General features: G+C 41.8%; 1 protein-coding gene across 1 annotated transcript in view; it reads right to left on the minus strand.

Moving 5' to 3' along the window:
- The window catches only part of LOC112235169 (aryl hydrocarbon receptor-like), a 92,039-nt gene that overhangs the window by 61,647 nt on the left and 11,380 nt on the right, over positions 1-19,012 (minus strand). The window contains exon 4 of the mRNA XM_042324088.1: positions 1,192-1,307. Within this exon, the coding sequence (XP_042180022.1) occupies positions 1,192-1,307 (116 nt within the window). The remainder of the gene's footprint in view (positions 1-1,191; positions 1,308-19,012) is intronic.

Raw genomic sequence — 19,012 nt, forward strand, 5'->3', positions numbered from 1 at the left:
GACATGGCGTCTGTTTGTGAAAACCAGCAGTACTTAACTTTCCCCCATAGAAATAGAATTACAACACTATGATTACATACATCTATACTTGTCCCCATGTGGTGCGCTCCCGCTACAAGACAGACTTTCCATGTCTGCCGTGTTGTGCCTGCTGTGTGTGAGAGCCCTGCAGTCTCCTGTCTCACCTGCCTCTCTGTCAAGGCTCTTACTGTGCCTGCCCGGGAAAGCTTTCTATCGAAGCACTGCTCACTTAACTGAGCTACGCTTCAGCCAGACAGCTCTCTCTCTCTCTCTCGCCAGGCTCTCTCTCCAGGCTCTCTCTCTCTCTCTCTCGCTCTCTCTCCAAGCTCTTGGCATGCTTAAGGGACAGAACAGAAGCCCAGCAAGTTTGGGGAAATGCTAAGACATGTAGCGATGCCCTCTGGCAGGCAGGCAGACAGGCAGGCAGACAGGCAGGCAGGCAGGCAGACAGGCAGACAGGCAGGCAGACAGGCAGGCAGACAGACAGGCAGACAGGCAGACAGGCAGGGCAGGCAGCAGGCAGGCAGACAGGCAGGCAGGCAGACAGGCAGGCAGACAGGAGGCAGGCAGACAGGCAGACAGGCAGACAGGCAGACAGGCAGGCAGGCAGACAGGCAGACAGGCAGGCAGACAGACAGGCAGACAGGCAGACAGACAGGAAGACAGGCAGACAGGCAGACAGGCAGACAGGCAGACAGGCAGGCAGACAGGCAGACAGGCAGACAGGCAGACAGGCAGGCAGGCAGGCAGGCAGACAGGCAGACAGACAGACAGACAGGCAGACAGGCAGGCAGGCAGCGTGCTCTATAAAACCAGCCCTGATCTGAAGCGAGACACGCTAGATGTGATGAGCTTCACAGAGGGAGTAGTCTTCTAATGTCTACTGGTCAGTTTGGAGTAGAGTGGAGTAGACCAGATGTGCCTGGGCTACAGGTGGTGGTGTGTGTATAGATGTGTGTGTATGTGTGTGTGTGTGTGTGTGTGTGTGTGTGGAAAGACAGCTCGTAGTACTCCTTGACACAATGAGTGGCCATATAGAACATTCTGATGCAATGATTTGAAACATATTCGGATACAGTTTCAGTGCCCAGAATGTAGTGCAGACGCCAGCTGGGGTGTCACACTGCTCGTTGTGTGTTTGTGCCCTTCACCTGGAGCCTGGCCACCAACCTGCAATAGGAGTTCACCCTCGGGCATCCAGCCGTCCACCAATCCCGTTGTCTCGCTGCTGTCATGGTTACCACCGTTGGCCTTCAACCCCTTGCAAGCCTGGGTCTTCAGGGCAACTATCGAGTGAGAGCGAAACAGGGAGAGGGAGATAGAGAGAGAGAAGGAGAGAGGGGAGAGAAAGGGAGAGAGAGAGAAGGAGAGAGGGGAGAGAGAGAAGGAGAGAGGGGAGAGAAAGGAGAGAGAGAGAGAAGGAGAGAGAGGGGAGAGAGAGAGAGAGAGAGAAGGAGAGAGGGGAGAGAGAGAGAGAGAGAGGGGAGAGAAAGGGAGAGAGGAGAGAGAGAGGTCTTAAGTCTTTGAAATAGTGTTTACAGAGAACTGCTGTGAATGTCAGAGTGCTTTATAACACACGGGCATGACAGGCCCCTAGCTCATTAACAATTCAGTAAACACCATTTCCGAAAAGGCTCATTCATCTGACTCGCAACAACAAACGCCATCCACCACCACAAATACGAAACCGATCTTATGGCATTGATAATCAAAGCTTTAAACAGTTTAAAGGGGGCTTTAAAGGCTGATGTGGGTTCTGCCAGTGTTTTCAGGTTTTCCCAGCAGGCATTGCGAGGTGCTTTCTTTAGCTTAGTCTAGTGCATGCTGCTGCCTATTCTGGCTCTCTGTAGCTGTGCTAATGGCTCATGTCTGCTCTGACTGAACCCATGTTAGTTTGAAGTACTACTGATGTGTTTGCAACTGCTCATTATGAGAGGGGGATGATCCAGTGAGGCAGACAACATTGGCCTGGACAGAAGGAGGAGAAGACCATGGAGGGGATAGAGGGAGGAGAATGGATGGGATAGGGGGAGGAGAAGACCATGGAGGGGATAGAGGGAGGAGAAGACCATGGAGGGGATAGAGGGAGGAGAAGACCATGGAGGGGATAGAGGGAGGAGAAGACCATGGAGGGGATAGAGGGAAGAGAAGACCATGGAGGGGATAGAGGGACGAGACTGGAGGGGATAGGGGGAGGAGAGGGGGTGGAGATAGGGGGAGGAGAAGACCATGGAGGGGATAGGGGAGGAGAAGAACATGGAGGGGATAGAGGGATGAGAATGGAGGGGATAGAGGGAGGAGAGGGGGGATGAGAATGGAGGGGATAGAGGAAGGAGAAGACCATGGAGGGGATAGAGGAAGGAGAATGGAGGGGGTAGGGGTAGGAGAATGGAAGGGAATAGAGGGAGGAGAAGACCATGGAGGGTATAAAGGGAGGAGAATGGAGGGTATAAAGGGAGGAGAATGGAGGGTATAGAGGGAGGAGAATGGAGGGTATAGAGGGAGGAGAATGGAGGGTATAGAGGGAGGAGAATGGAGGGTATAGAGGGAGGAGAATGGAGGGTATAGAGGGAGGAGAATGGAGGGTATAGAGGGAGGAGAATGGAGGGTATAGAGGGAGGAGAATGGAGGGTATAGAGGGAGGAGAATGGAGGGTATAGAGGGAGGAGAATGGAGGGTATAGAGGGAGGAGAATGGAGGTATAGAGGGAGGAGAATGGAGGGTATAGAGGGAGGAGAATGGAGGGTATAAAGGGAGGAGAATGGAGGGTATAGAGGGAGGAGAATGGAGGGTATAGGGGTATAGAGGGAGGAGAATGGAGGGTATAGAGGGAGGAGAATGGAGGGTATAGAGGGAGGAGAATGGAGGGGATAAAGGGAGGAGAATGGAAGGGATAAAGGGAGGAGAATGGAAGGGATAAAGGGAGGAGAATGGAAGGGATAGAGGGAGGAGAAGACCATGGAGGGTATAGAGGGAGGAGAATGGAGGGTATAAAGGGAGGAGAATGGAGGGGATAAAGGGAGGAGAATGGAGGGTATAGAGGGAGGAGAATGGAGGGTATAGAGGGAGGAGAATGGAGGGTATAGAGGGAGGAGAATGGAGGGTATAGAGGGAGGAGAAGACCATGGAGGGTATAGAGGGAGGAGAATGGAGAGTATAGAGGGAGGGAGAATGGAGGGGATAGAGGGAGGAGAATGGAGGGTATAAAGGGAGGAGAATGGAGGGTATAGAGGGAGGAGAATGGAAGGGATAGAGGAAGGAGAAGACCATGGAGGGTATAGAGGGAGGAGAAGACCATGGAGGGTATAGAGGGAGGAGAATGGAGGGTATAAAGGGAGGAGAATGGAGGGTATAGAGGGAGGAGAATGGAAGGGATAGAGGAAGGAGAAGACCATGGAGGGGATAGAGTGAGGAGAATGGAGGGGATAGAGGGAGAGAAGACCATGGAGGGTATAGAGGGAGGAGAATGGAGGGTATAGAGGAGGAGAAGACCATGGTGGGGATAGAGTGAGGAGAATGGAGGGGATAGAGGGAGGAGAAGACCATGGAGGGGATAGAGGGAGAGAAGACCATGGTGGGTATAGAGGGAGGAGAATGGAGGGGATAGGGGAGGAGAAGACCATGGAGGGTATAGAGGGAGGAGAAGACCATGGAGGGTATAGAGGGAGGAGAATGGAGGGTATAAAGGGAGGAGAATGGAGGGTATAGAGGGAGGAGAATGGAAGGGATAGAGGAAGGAGAAGACCATGGAGGGGATAGAGTGAGGAGAATGGAGGGGATAGAGGGAGGAGAAGACCATGGAGGGTATAGAGGGAGGAGAATGGAGGGTATAGAGGGAGGAGAAGACCATGGTGGGGATAGAGTGAGGAGAATGGAGGGGATAGAGGGAGGAGAAGACCATGGAGGGATAGAGGGAGGAGAAGACCATGGTGGGTATAGAGGGAGGAGAATGGTGGGTATAGAGGGAGGAGAATGGAGGGGATAGGGGAGGAGAAGACCATGGAGGGTATAGAGGGAGGAGAAGACCATGGAGGGTATAGAGGGAGGAGAATGGAGGGTATAAAGGGAGGAGAATGGAGGGTATAGAGGGAGGAGAATGGAAGGGATAGAGGAAGGAGAAGACCATGGAGGGGATAGAGTGAGGAGAATGGAGGGGATAGAGGGAGGAGAAGACCATGGAGGGTATAGAGGGAGGAGAATGGAGGGTATAGAGGGAGGAGAAGACCATGGTGGGGATAGAGTGAGGGAGAATGGAGGGATAGAGGGAGGAGAAGACCATGGAGGGGATAGAGGGAGGAGAAGACCATGGTGGGTATAGAGGGAGGAGAATGGAGGGGATAGGGGGAGGAGAAGAGCATGGAGAGGATAGAGGGAGGAGAATGGAGGGTATAGAGGGAGGAGAATGGAGGGGGTAGAGGGATGAGAATGGAGGGGATAAAGGGAGGAGAATGGAGGGGATAAAGGGAGGAGAATGGAAGGGATAGAGGGAGGAGAATGGAAGGGATAGAGGGAGGAGAAGACCATGGAGGGATAGAGGGAGGAGAATGGAAGGGATAGAGGGAGAAGAATGGAGGGGATAGAGTGGGGAGAATGGAGGGGATAGAGGGAGGAGAATGGAGGGGATAGAGGGAGGAGAATGGAAGGGATAGAGGGAGGAGAAGACCATGGAGGGGATAGAGGGAGGAGAATGGAGGGGATAGAGGGAGGAGAATGGAGGGGATAGAGAGAGAAAGAGGAGATGTGGGAATGAAAAGAGCTAAAGCCTTACAATGACACTGAGATAAAGCATTCTGAATTATTAGTATACTGAATATGCTTTAGAGAGGGAGAGAGAAAACAGAGTAAGAGAGAGAGAAAATAAATAGAGGGAGAGAAAGGGAGAGAGAAAACAGAGTAAGAGAGAGAGAAAACAAAGAGAGTGAAAGAGAGAAAAGTGAAGGACAGGGCAGGACAGGTTTTTCCCCCACTTGTGTGAGACGTGGAAAAGGCATTAGTGTACTGGTGAGCGAAAGGTCACCAAGAGGTGTGACATCTCTACAGCACCTCTAAAGCTGGAGCATCACTCTGGAGACTCACTCTGTCCAGTGTGTGTGTGTGTGTGTGTGTGTGCCTCAGTCTGCCCTTACCGTAGAACTAACTAGGAGTACTCTACTACACACAGTACCCCTCCACATCCCACATGGTCCAGTCTGGATCACAGGCTCAAACCAGTGGGGAGGTAGCCTGGCCCTACAATATGGACATACCGTTAAACACCACACACACACATATAGCTCGAAGAAACACATACTAGAAATCTAAATGAACATGTCATATTGGACGTAGGCTACTGCTCAACTGGAGAAAATTAAGTTTGAGTTGTAACACCCAAACGCAGGAGAGGGATTAGACTCTAGAGTCTTTCAGCGTGACCCCTGACCTCTGACCCCGATACAACTCCCTGACCCCTGAGCAGCGTGTGGACATGATGCTTTAAATGAACAACACACAGGTCTATAGTGATCTGGAGGAGGACTTGATAGAGGGGGCTGGGAGGGGGGGCTAGAGGGTACAATAGAGGGGTCACAAGGTCAACCCACCCACCATCTATCGGCATCAGGTCAATGTGCTGGGGTTCAGACCCAGATTCAAACCCGGACTCAGACTCATACCCAGATTCAGACCCAGACTCATAATCAGACCTAGACACAGATTCATACTGACACGCTAAATCCTTCTGCTCGGTAATGATATAAACTCATCTACTGGGAAGTATCAGCAAAGGATCTAAAATCAGCATTCGTTTTCTGCTTGGTGAAGATAATAAGGAAAAACTTGATAGTAAAAACTTTCAGCTCTGTTTCATCCGTTAAGATACAATTAAAAGGCATTCTAACATAGTTGAATTCATACGCGACCAAACAATGTTCCCCTGCTCCTCAATGAGAACGATTTGGCTCTGTTTTGACGGAGACAAATGGAGAAGTTTAAAGGTTAAAAGCCCAGGGGAAGCACTGGAAAGAGATTGAAGGCTTTCTGCCTCGGTCGACATCGGCCTGTTCCTTCAAAGGCATTGTGGGAGTTCTGTGGCCTCTTTCCCATTGGCTTTAGCTGGACCAATGGTACTTCTCAGGACCCCAACACAGTCTCTGCGACTGGAGGGCGAAACAGAGATACTAATTGTTTCACAATGCATGCAGCGATCCCCTGAAACTCATTGTCCAAACAAGTAGAACGATTTGAATGATAGAAACTCTCATAGCATTCCATGTACAGTATATTACAATACACTACAGTACAGTGCACTACAGTACACTACAGTAGAGTACATTACACTACAGTACAGTACATTACAGTAGAGTACATTACACTGCAGTACAGTACATTACACTACAGTACAGTAGAGTACATTACACTACAGTACATTACAGTACACTACACAGGGTCTAGTGCCTGTCTATCTGTCAGCTTGGGGTTAAAAACATGCTACCCTCTCACACACCCAACGTTGCTCTCATGAATTTGTTTTATTTTTATTTCACCTTTATTTAACCAGGTAGGCTAGTTGAGAACAAGTTCTCATTTGCAACTGCGACCTGGCCAAGATAAAGCATAGCAGTGTGAACAGACAACACAGAGTTACACATGGAATAAACAATTAACAAGTCAATAACACAGTAGAAAACAAAGGGGGGAGTCTATATACAATGTGTGCAAAAGGCATGAGGAGGTAGGCGAATAATTACAATTTTGCAGATTAACACTGGAGTGATAAATACGGATCTGTGTCTCATTTCCACAAGGAAGCAGTAGAGCAGTAGTGTGTCAGTCTGTCCTCACTCTCTCTCTCTCTCCCTCTCTCTCTCTCTCTTCCTCTCCCGCCAACTAGGAAGAGTATTCCTAGTTAGCGGGGCTGTTTCCCTAGCTCCCTGAAATCTAGAGTTGTCGTCTCTGTTAGCGCTGTTGTTTTTCTGGTCGCTGCTGCGCCCTGGGTCGTTGTCAACATCGTAAGCCGTTGAGGACGTGGAAGAGAGGCTAAACATCAACTGGGTGGAACCGGGCGGCCCGGATCCTCCTTATAAAACATGAATTAACACGTTGGTGCAAATAGTGTAGCGGTGGTATTCTGAAGAAGAAGAAGAATCGGCTGCTTGTTGCTATTCTGGACAGAACAGAACAGAACAGGTTTCAGTTAGAACCTCATCTTTATCCCATCTCTCCAACACAATCAACTCTTTCATTCAACATGGAGATCAACTGGACTCTGGAATGCTCATAATCAACCCAGTGCTTGCCGAACATTCTACGTACTTAGCCCCAGAAATCAACAGCCCAGATATGAGAAAATCCACTATGACGTTAGCCTTAGCTACTGTAGCTTGACGGCAAGTGCCAATACATCACACCTGTCTAAATGAATGAACAGGGGAGTGATGAGAGCTTTCACTGAGAGAGAGTGCAGTGTAGTGGAACCAAAAGGAGAGACATGTTAGCCATCAAACATTAACACCAGGGCCTATTTGTGTGCCGTGCCACGTGTTGATGACACCACAGCAGCGGCAGAAGCCTGTGACACACACAACGCCCGGGGCGCCTAGGAAACAGAAAGTGCTTTTGACTCCGTAGAACAAGGGGAGTGCCTGCCTGCCGCCCGCTTACCGAACACAAACACTTCCTGTTGGCATAATGGAGAGAGTGGTGGCAGCCAACAAGCAATATAAACATCAGAATAGGAGCTCCTCAGCTCCAGTGTACAGATGACCGACTCCGTCGGGGCGGGCCACCACCGGCATTCTCTAACCTCCCTACTTCTGGCTGTGACTCTATGGCTGAGTGCACTGGGTATAGATGGCTACTGTACTGAATACTGTAACAGTAAACGGTATTGTACTGTTGTAAATATATGGCTGCGTGGTTGAGTGCATACCCATGCACTTTGTGACTATGGTTGGTTGGTTACTGTACTGTTACTGTACTAATGTAAATAGTTACTAGGCTGTAATATTTTAAAGATGGTTACTGTACTAATGTAAATAGTTACTATGCTGTACTATTTTAAAGATGGTTACTGTACTAATGTAAATAGTTACTACGCTGTACTATTTTAAAGATGGTTACTGTACTAATGTAAATAGTTACTATGCTGTACTATTTTAAAGATGGTTACTGTACTAATGTAAATAGTTACTACGCTGTACTATTTTAAAGATGGTTACTGTACTAATGTAAATAGTTACTACGCTGTACTATTTTAAAGATGGTTACTGTACTAATGTAAATAGTTACTACGCTGTACTATTTTAAAGATGGTTACTGTACTAATGTAAATAGTTACTACGCTGTACTATTTTAAAGATGGTTACTGTACTAATGTAAATAGTTACTACGCTGTACTATTTTAAAGATGGTTACTGTACTAATGTAAATAGTTACTACGCTGTACTATTTTAAAGATGGTTACTGTACTAATGTAAATAGTTACTAGGCTGTAATATTTAAAGATGGTTACTGTACTAATGTAAATAGTTACTATGCTGTACTATTTTAAAGATGGTTACTGTACTAATGTAATTAGTTACTATGCTGTAATATTTTAAAGATGGTTACTGTACTAATGTAAATAGTTACTACGCTGTACTATTTTAAAGATGGTTACTGTACTAATGTAAATACTTACTAGGCTGTAATATTTAAAGATGGTTACTGTACTAATGTAAATAGTTACTAGGCTGTACTATTTTAAAGATGGTTACTGTACTAATGTAAATAGTTACTACGCTGTAATATTTTAAAGATGGTTACTGTACTAATGTAAATAGTTACTATGCTGTACTATTTTAAAGATGGTTACTGTACTAATGTAAATAGTTACTAGGCTGTAATATTTAAAGATGGTTACTGTACTAATGTAAATAGTTACTACGCTGTACTATTTTAAAGATGGTTACTGTACTAATGTAAATAGTTACTATGCTGTACTATTTTAAAGATGGTTACTGTACTAATGTAAATAGTTACTACGCTGTAATATTTTAAAGATGGTTACTGTACTAATGTAAATAGTTACTATGCTGTACTATTTTAAAGATGGTTACTGTACTAATGTAAATAGTTACTGTACTAATGTAAATAGTTACTACGCTGTACTATTTTAAAGATGGTTACTGTACTAATGTAAATAGTTACTAGGCTGTAATATTTAAAGATGGTTACTGTACTAATGTAAATAGTTACTAGGCTGTAATATTTAAAGATGGTTACTGTACTAATGTAAATAGTTACTAGGCTGTAATATTTAAAGATGGTTACTGTACTAATGTAAATAGTTACTACGCTGTACTATTTAAAGATGGTTACTGTACTAATGTAAATAGTTACTACGCTGTACTATTTTAAAGATGGTTACTGTACTAATGTAAATAGTTACTATGCTGTACTATTTTAAAGATGGTTACTGTACTAATGTAAATAGTTACTACGCTGTACTATTTTAAAGATGGTTACTGTACTAATGTAAATAGTTACTACGCTGTAATATTTAAAGATGGTTACTGTACTAATGTAAATAGTTACTATGCTGTACTATTTTAAAGATGGTTACTGTACTAATGTAAATAGTTACTAGGCTGTAATATTTAAAGATGGTTACTGTACTAATGTAAATAGTTACTATGCTGTACTATTTTAAAGATGGTTACTGTACTAATGTAATTAGTTACTACGCTGTACTATTTTAAAGATGGTTACTGTACTAATGTAAATAGTTACTAGGCTGTAATATTTAAAGATGGTTACTGTACTAATGTAAATAGTTACTACGCTGTACTATTTTAAAGATGGTTACTGTACTAATGTAAATAGTTACTACGCTGTACTATTTTAAAGATGGTTACTGTACTATTTTAAAGATGGTTACTGTACTAATGTAAATAGTTACTAGGCTGTAATATTTAAAGATGGTTACTGTACTAATGTAAATAGTTACTAGGCTGTAATATTTAAAGATGGTTACTGTACTAATGTAAATAGTTACTAGGCTGTAATATTTAAAGATGGTTACTGTACTAATGTAAATAGTTACTACGCTGTACTATTTTAAAGATGGTTACTGTACTAATGTAAATAGTTACTACGCTGTACTATTTTAAAGATGGTTACTGTACTAATGTAAATAGTTACTACGCTGTACTATTTTAAAGATGGTTACTGTACTAATGTAAATAGTTACTAGGCTGTAATATTTAAAGATGGTTACTGTACTAATGTAATTAGTTACTAGGCTGTAATATTTAAAGATGGTTACTGTACTAATGTAATTAGTTACTATGCTGTACTATTTTAAAGATGGTTACTGTACTATTTTAAAGATGGTTACTGTACTAATGTAAATAGTTACTAAGCTGTACTATTTTAAAGATGGTTACTGTACTAATGTAAATAGTTACTACGCTGTACTATTTTAAAGATGGTTACTGTACTAATGTAATTAGTTACTATGCTGTACTATTTTAAAGATGGTTACTGTACTAATGTAAATAGTTACTACGCTGTACTATTTTAAAGATGGTTACTTTACTAATGTAAATAGTTACTACGCTGTACTATTTTAAAGATGGTTACTGTACTAATGTAAATAGTTACTACGCTGTACTATTTTAAAGATGGTTACTTTACTAATGTAAATAGTTACTAGGCTGTAATATTTAAAGATGGTTACTGTAATAATGTAATTAGTTACTAGGCTGTACTATTTTAAAGATGGTTACTGTACTATTTTAAAGATGGTTACTGTACTAATGTAAATAGTTACTACGCTGTACTATTTTAAAGATGGTTACTGTACTAATGTAAATAGTTACTACGCTGTACTATTTTAAACATGGTTACTGTACTAATGTAAATAGTTACTACGCTGTACTATTTTAAAGATGGTTACTGTACTAATGTAATTAGTTACTATGCTGTACTATTTTAAAGATGGTTACTGTACTATTTTAAAGATGGTTACTGTACTAATGTAAATAGTTACTATGCTGTACTATTTTAAAGATGGTTACTGTACTAATGTAAATAGTTACTAGGCTGTAATATTTAAAGATGGTTACTGTACTAATGTAATTAGTTACTACGCTGTACTATTTTAAAGATGGTTACTGTACTAATGTAAATAGTTACTATGCTGTACTATTTTAAAGATGGTTACTGTACTAATGTAAATAGTTACTACGCTGTAATATTTTAAAGATGGTTACTGTACTAATGTAAATAGTTACTATGCTGTACTATTTTAAAGATGGTTACTGTACTAATGTAAATAGTTACTAGGCTGTAATATTTAAAGATGGTTACTGTACTAATGTAAATAGTTACTACGCTGTACTATTTTAAAGATGGTTACTGTACTTATGTAAATAGTTACTATGCTGTAATATTTAAAGATGGTTACTGTACTTATGAAAATAGTTACTATGCTGTAATATTTAAAGATGGTTACTGTACTAATGTAAATAGTTATTACGCTGTACTATTTTAAAGATGGTTACTGTACTAATGTAAATAGTTACTACGCTGTACTATTTTAAAGATGGTTACTGTACTAATGTAAATAGTTACTAGGCTGTAATATTTAAAGATGGTTACTGTACTAATGTAAATAGTTACTACGCTGTACTATTTAAAGATGGTTACTGTACTAATGTAAATAGTTACTAGGCTGTAATATTTAAAGATGGTTACTGTACTAATGTAAATAGTTACTAGGCTGTACTATTTAAAGATGGTTACTGTACTAATGTAAATAGTTACTACGTTGTACTATTTTAAAGATGGTTACTGTACTAATGTAAATAGTTACTAGGCTGTAATATTTAAAGATGGTTACTGTACTAATGTAAATAGTTACTATGCTGTACTATTTTAAAGATGGTTACTGTACTAATGTAAATAGTTACTACGCTGTAATATTTAAAGATGGTTACTGTACTAATGTAAATAGTTACTACGCTGTACTATTTTAAAGATGGTTACTGTACTAATGTAAATAGTTACTATGCTGTACTATTTTAAAGATGGTTACTGTACTAATGTAAATAGTTACTAGGCTGTAATATTTAAAGATGGTTACTGTACTAATGTAAATAGTTACTATGCTGTACTATTTTAAAGATGGTTACTGTACTAATGTAAATAGTTACTACGCTGTAATATTTAAAGATGGTTACTGTACTAATGTAAATAGTTACTATGCTGTACTATTTTAAAGATGGTTACTGTACTAATGTAAATAGTTACTATGCTGTACTATTTTAAAGATGGTTACTGTACTAATGTAAATAGTTACTACGCTGTACTATTTTAAAGATGGTTACTGTACTAATGTAAATAGTTACTATGCTGTACTATTTTAAAGATGGTTACTGTACTAATGTAAATAGTTACTAGGCTGTACTATTTAAAGATGTAAATAGTTACTACGCTGTAATATTTAAAGATGGTTACTGTACTAATGTAATTAGTTACTATGCTGTACTATTTTAAAGATGGTTACTGTACTATTTTAAAGATGGTTACTTTACTAATGTAATTAGTTACTACGCTGTAATATTTAAAGATGGTTACTGTACTAATGTAAATAGTTACTACGCTGTACTATTTTAAAGATGGTTACTGTACTAATGTAATTAGTTACTATGCTGTACTATTTTAAAGATGGTTCCTGTAATATTTTAAAGATGGTTACTGTACTAATGTAAATAGTTACTATGCTGTACTATTTTAAAGATGGTTACTGTACTAATGTAAATAGTTACTAGGCTGTAATATTTAAAGATGGTTACTGTACTAATGTAATTAGTTACTACGCTGTACTATTTTAAAGATGGTTACTGTACTAATGTAAATAGTTACTATGCTGTACTATTTTAAAGATGGTTACTGTACTAATGTAAATAGTTACTATGCTGTACTATTTTAAAGATGGTTACTGTACTAATGTAAATAGTTACTACGCTGTACTATTTTAAAGATGGTTACTGTACTAATGTAATTAGTTACTATGCTGTACTATTTTAAAGATGGTTACTGTACTAATGTAAATAGTTACTACGCTGTACTATTTTAAAGATGGTTACTGTACTAATGTAAATAGTTACTACGCTGTAATATTTAAAGATGGTTACTGTACTAATGTAAATAGTTACTATGCTGTACTATTTTAAAGATGGTTACTGTACTAATGTAAATAGTTACTACGCTGTACTATTTTAAAGATGGTTACTGTACTAATGTAATTAGTTACTATGCTGTACTATTTTAAAGATGGTTACTGTACTAATGTAAATAGTTACTACGCTGTACTATTTAAAGATGTAAATAGTTACTAGGCTGTACTATTTTAAAGATGGTTACTGTACTAATGTAAATAGTTACTAGGCTGTAATATTTAAAGATGGTTACTGTACTAATGTAAATAGTTACTATGCTGTACTATTTTAAAGATGGTTACTGTACTAATGTAATTAGTTACTAGGCTGTACTATTTTAAAGATGGTTACTGTACTAATGTAAATAGTTACTAGGCTGTAATATTTAAAGATGGTTACTGTACTAATGTAAATAGTTACTAGGCTGTAATATTTAAAGATGGTTACTGTACTAATGTAATTAGTTACTATGCTGTACTATTTTAAAGATGGTTACTGTACTAATGTAAATAGTTACTATGCTGTACTATTTTAAAGATGGTTACTGTACTAATGTAAATAGTTACTGCGCTGTACTATTTTAAAGCTATCTGAACTACTCTACTAAATACTGTCACAGATAGCTACAAGTTCAACCATGAACACAAATGAATCAATTTACAGTTAGCGCTCACTCTCCTTTGCTGAAACCCTCTTCCCTCCTCTACCTCTTCCTCCCCCTTCCCACAAATCGCACATCATCAATTGAGTGTGTGTGTGTGTGACATAAACAGTGACCCGTTAAGTGCGACAGCTTGTGTTGGGGACACACATTCACCCCCCCAACCCAGAACCCCCGATTCATGAATCATTAATGATAACTACCCAGAAACACACACACACAAAAACAGGGGAAGGAATGAACTGCCCACCACCACACCACGGGCCAAGAGAAACCAATGGGACGTGTGAAAAATAGGTATGTAGCTAATGGCCCAAACGAACAAGGTCAATCCCAGTTGAGGTCACAACATCCTCCTGCTAAACCCCATCTCTAACTGTAGGGGAGAGAACATTCAACCTAATCTCAGGTTGTCAGCAGTGACGCAGAGGCAACAAACACATAGGTGGGAAAATGCTGATTACCGTCCCTATATTTTCAAGAATTCTTTTTTTCCTGCAAAAAGTGGGTAAACACTAGATCGTTCAAGCCCCGAGCATAGGCCTACATACAATCTGAAAGCACTACTCCAGGACTGAAGGGAAATTGTACAATATTGAGATGGTTCCCTCATTAGAGGACTGTTCCATTTATGTTATGCTATTTCCCTTTGCCTGTCGGTGAGATGCAGGAACTGGACATAATAGTACATGAGTATTTTAGCCTCATTGATATCTCTCAGTCATGCTGTGCAGTACAATAACAATGCTGAAGGCTTTGAATCACGTTACATGACCCTATATTTAGCTTGGTACTGCGCTACATTATTAAGATTGTGATTAAGGCCATTCTATGCTGATGACATGACGTGAACTTTTGTATAATTGAAATCAAACATGGTAATTATACAGCTAGTATGCCATGCAACATAGCACATGGATTTCATGAGTGGCTGAGTAGGTGCAGTAGAGAGGAGAGAGGAGAGAGAGAGAGAGAGAGAGACAGACAGACAGACAGAGAGAGAGACAGAGCGATGCTGCCTGGGACGCAACACTATACAATGTTACTACAGCGATAATACAACGCTACTACAACGTTACAGGCTGGTCCCCGATCTGTTAGTGCCGTCTCACCAACTGCTATGGTTACTGTCATGCCAAACATGACCATAGGATTTGGTTATAAAGCACAAACAGATCTGGGGCCAGGCTATTTAAACGCTGTACTACGACACTGCACTAGAAAGTTGGTCTACGGTGCTTCCACTTTAGCCTTGGTACCAGTCTTTGTGCTATCATTCCACTCCTTGCCACTTGTTGTCATGCCAAACAAGGAGTGGCAAGGGTGGAATGATAGCACAAACAGACTGGTACCCAGGCTACTTCCACTCTCCATTCTAGCAGAAGATCAGCGCCTCTCTGGGTTGGGGGCGACAACCCCTACACACACCAGGGAGGCTCAAGACCAGGAAGTAAAAATAGAACAGGTGTAGCTTAGCACAACCCTCACAAACCCTTCCCCATCCAAACCATCCTTTATATTAGAAAACAGAACCACTCGCATAAACAGGACCACTTGCATAAATAAATACATTAACCACTAGTATAAACAACATCTGAAGAGTGCCGTATGTACTGCTACAACACACACACACACACACACACACAGATGATAATAACATGAACTGAAAAGCGATGTAGTGTTACGTAAGCCCTAATCTGCCTGCTCTCAGATCACAGCAGAGCAGATGGCCTATCCTGGAAACAGTGGTGTTTGGATGCCCATAAAGGGAAATCAAATCAAATCAAATATATTTATATAGCCTTTCGTACATCAGCTGATATCTCAAAGTGCTGTACAGAAACCCAGCCTAAAACCCCAAACAGCAAACACACAAATAAGGACAACACAGTGTAAATACAACATTTCACATTTACCAGACCCTCTTATCCAGAGGGACTTACAGAAGGAATTAGGGTTAAGTGCCTTGCTCAATGGCACATCAACAGATTCAAACCAGCAACCTTTTGGTTACTGGCACAACGCTCTTAACCACTAGAGTACCTGCAGCCAAACACAACTACAATACAATTTAGGCCAGGATTCAATCGGATCACATTTTGTCTGCTATGCACCATTTAAAGGTCATTTCCGTTTGCGCTGACATATGCAGCGTTTACCGTGAACGCGGGAACATCGCCTTTAAAAGCAAAGCGCGGTCGGACTGAAGAACCACTAGAACACTACCTTACCGTTACGCTCTTGTTGTCAATCCCAATCAACCACCAAGTACGCAGTCTTAAAATTTTTTTTTAATGGAAAACAATACGAAGGTCACAAGTTACAAGATTATGATTTTGTGAGTGCTTTTGTGACTGACTGACTGACTACCCCAGGTAATACTGAAAGCTTAAAGAGAGAGCGAGAGCTCTCAGTTGAATAGCCTCCACCACACTCCACTGAATAAATCCATGAATGAATCGTGATGGCATTCAACTGAGAGGAAAGCACACACATGGCTCAGAGAAATGGTCCAGAAAGAAACCTTGAAGAAGCAAGACGTCCTCAGAGACTAATAAACATGTGTGTTTGGCTCCCTGCCAGATCCCATTGTGACATGTCCTTGATGCTGTCAACTTGATTAAAATGAGGATGTTTATTTTGTCAAAAGGTAGTAGGTCTCTCGAGTGAGAAAATCTCTCTCCCTCCCCGGGACTTCTTTGTGATTCTGTCTTTAAAAGCACATACTTTGTTGCAAAGCATTTCCCAAAGGGATATTAAAGTATACTATTACATTCTCTTCCTCTTCCAGACTGTCTTAAAGCATTTTGTTCCTCTGAGGGTGAGGACAGCAGTACAGCATCAACAGACAGCTAACATGATCACAGTACCACTATATCATGGTCACCACAAGCATCATTGTTGCATAATATGGTTTTAATCAGCTGATCCGATCAGGACAGTTGAGTAGTGCAGAACATGTAACACAGTACAGTTGGAGAGGACCGTGTAGCTGGCTAAGAGGACTCCTTTCACTTCCTGTGATACATTTTGATGCTGCAATGAGCTGTAAATTGGCTTACAGTGGTTTGTTGATGACTCGCGTTGCCAAGGTTACCCACTCCAAGCATATAGCCACGCTGTACCGGACTCAATGAATCCCCCTGGCTGTCAGGGCTAGCTCCCAAATTACACCCCATACCCGAATACGGGTGTAATCTAGTTTGGGTGAGCTGGGGGGGATTTCAGACCCCCATTGCTTAGCAGCTTGACACCAATAGCCACTCTTCCTGATGTCGGTAGCAGGAGGAAGCTGATTCTGAAATGGTAAGACAGAGCTGAGGACATGCTAAGTCAGAATTGTTTTTTGACCTACATGGAAGTACAGTCTGGAACACTGGCCTTAGTGTACATGATCATGCTGTAATACAAGAACACATAACTGTGTTTTCTTACGTGTGTAACTATGTCACTATGCAGAGTAAGGGAACACCAGGCTTTGAATCCAGCTGAGCCAAACCTCTGTGCGCTGTGCACCACTCGTCACCAACAACACTTCCTCTTTACCAACAAAACACTTCCAAGAACTGATGCATCGGCAATTCCAGTTCCCCTAGGAGTGTCTGACGCTAGCTGACGCTGGATGATGTAGCCTACAGGGCGACACACACGCACGCACACACACACACACACATATATACACTGCATGGTGGCCCTGATCCTGTTTGATGTTGCCTACAGGGCGACAATACTGTAGCTAGCCAACTGGCAGAACTGACATGGGTTCTCACTGTTTCAATGGTGTGGCAGAGAGGGGAGGGCACACACACGCACGCACGCGCACACACACACACATGTCATTTGGTGGCCAGAGGGGGCAGGGCAGGCACAGTTGGGGTGGCCCAGCTGGGAGAGAGAGAGAGAGGCTCTGGCACTAACCGGACTAATTTATGGATCTCTTGTTTTGTCTGCTGGTTTCATTACACACTAATTATAAAAGGCAAACATCAGTCTGCCTCTTGGTTAAATAAAGCTGTTGATGCTCTGCAACCGTCCGTAGCAGTGACTCCCAACAATGTACAGCATACCACCGTTCTGCCTATGTATCAATTTCAGTCCACCCTATAAGCTCTATAGGCCTACAGTATAACATGTGGGTTCGGGTTACACCATACGATAGTTGAAAAGCAGAAGAGATGAAATATTGATCACATGGACAGTGTTTCCCGGGAGTAAATATAACAAACAGAAGAAGAAAAGGGCCCCCCAATAAACACACAGTGAAAGTGACAGGGATCTGGTGGGAAATAGTCGGGGGCGGCGTTTTCCCAACCCCACTGGACATCTACTCAAAGCGTTGTCTAAGGAAGACCCGCAACAATATCAGGGACCCCACACACCCCAGCCACGGGCTGTTCACTCCTGTACTGCCTGGCAAGCTGTATCAGAGCACGGGGCCCAGGACAAGCCGTCAGACTGCTGAACACGTGAACCGGGACTGACCATTTGTGCTGACTCTCCACATCTTAGCACACGTGCACTCATTCACACAGCCTCACACATATATACGCACAACACATATACACACACACCGAGACGTACGGAATTTGGCCCGACTACACGTCTGCCAGAAGCAGTTGTGTGTCAGTCTAAGACAATGTAAACATTGACGTGACCAATAAGGCCCAGGTAGCAGTGAATCTGTCAGTGTGGATTTGTACAGCCTTTCGCTCTCCCTCCACCAGCTCTCCTTCCCAGCGCTTTGCTTTGCTTGGCAAGTGTACACACACACACACAAGCGCACACACACACACGAGCGCGAGCGCACAAATTCACTCTACACACACATCACAACTGCTGCTATTAAGACATCTATTTATTATTTACTAAACTGCACAATTGAAACACTTTGCTCTCTATATCCCCCTTCCCGACACACGTGTAAATATTGCACTGTAAATGTGTAGAATGGTTTCCTTGTATTTATATTATATTTCATCAAATGTATCCTTTACTACTGATCTTTTTCTATAGTTGTTGTCACATTATTGAGAGGTGAATCCCCAAGGCAGCTTTTCATTGTAGCGTGTACACTATGCGTATCCTGTGGATATGACAAATACACTTGACTGGGACCTGGTCAAGAAGGACCTTCATAGGGCCTGGCAAT

Source organism: Oncorhynchus tshawytscha, linkage group LG07, assembly GCF_018296145.1.
Source record: "Oncorhynchus tshawytscha isolate Ot180627B linkage group LG07, Otsh_v2.0, whole genome shotgun sequence".
Lineage (NCBI taxonomy): Eukaryota > Metazoa > Chordata > Actinopteri > Salmoniformes > Salmonidae > Oncorhynchus > Oncorhynchus tshawytscha.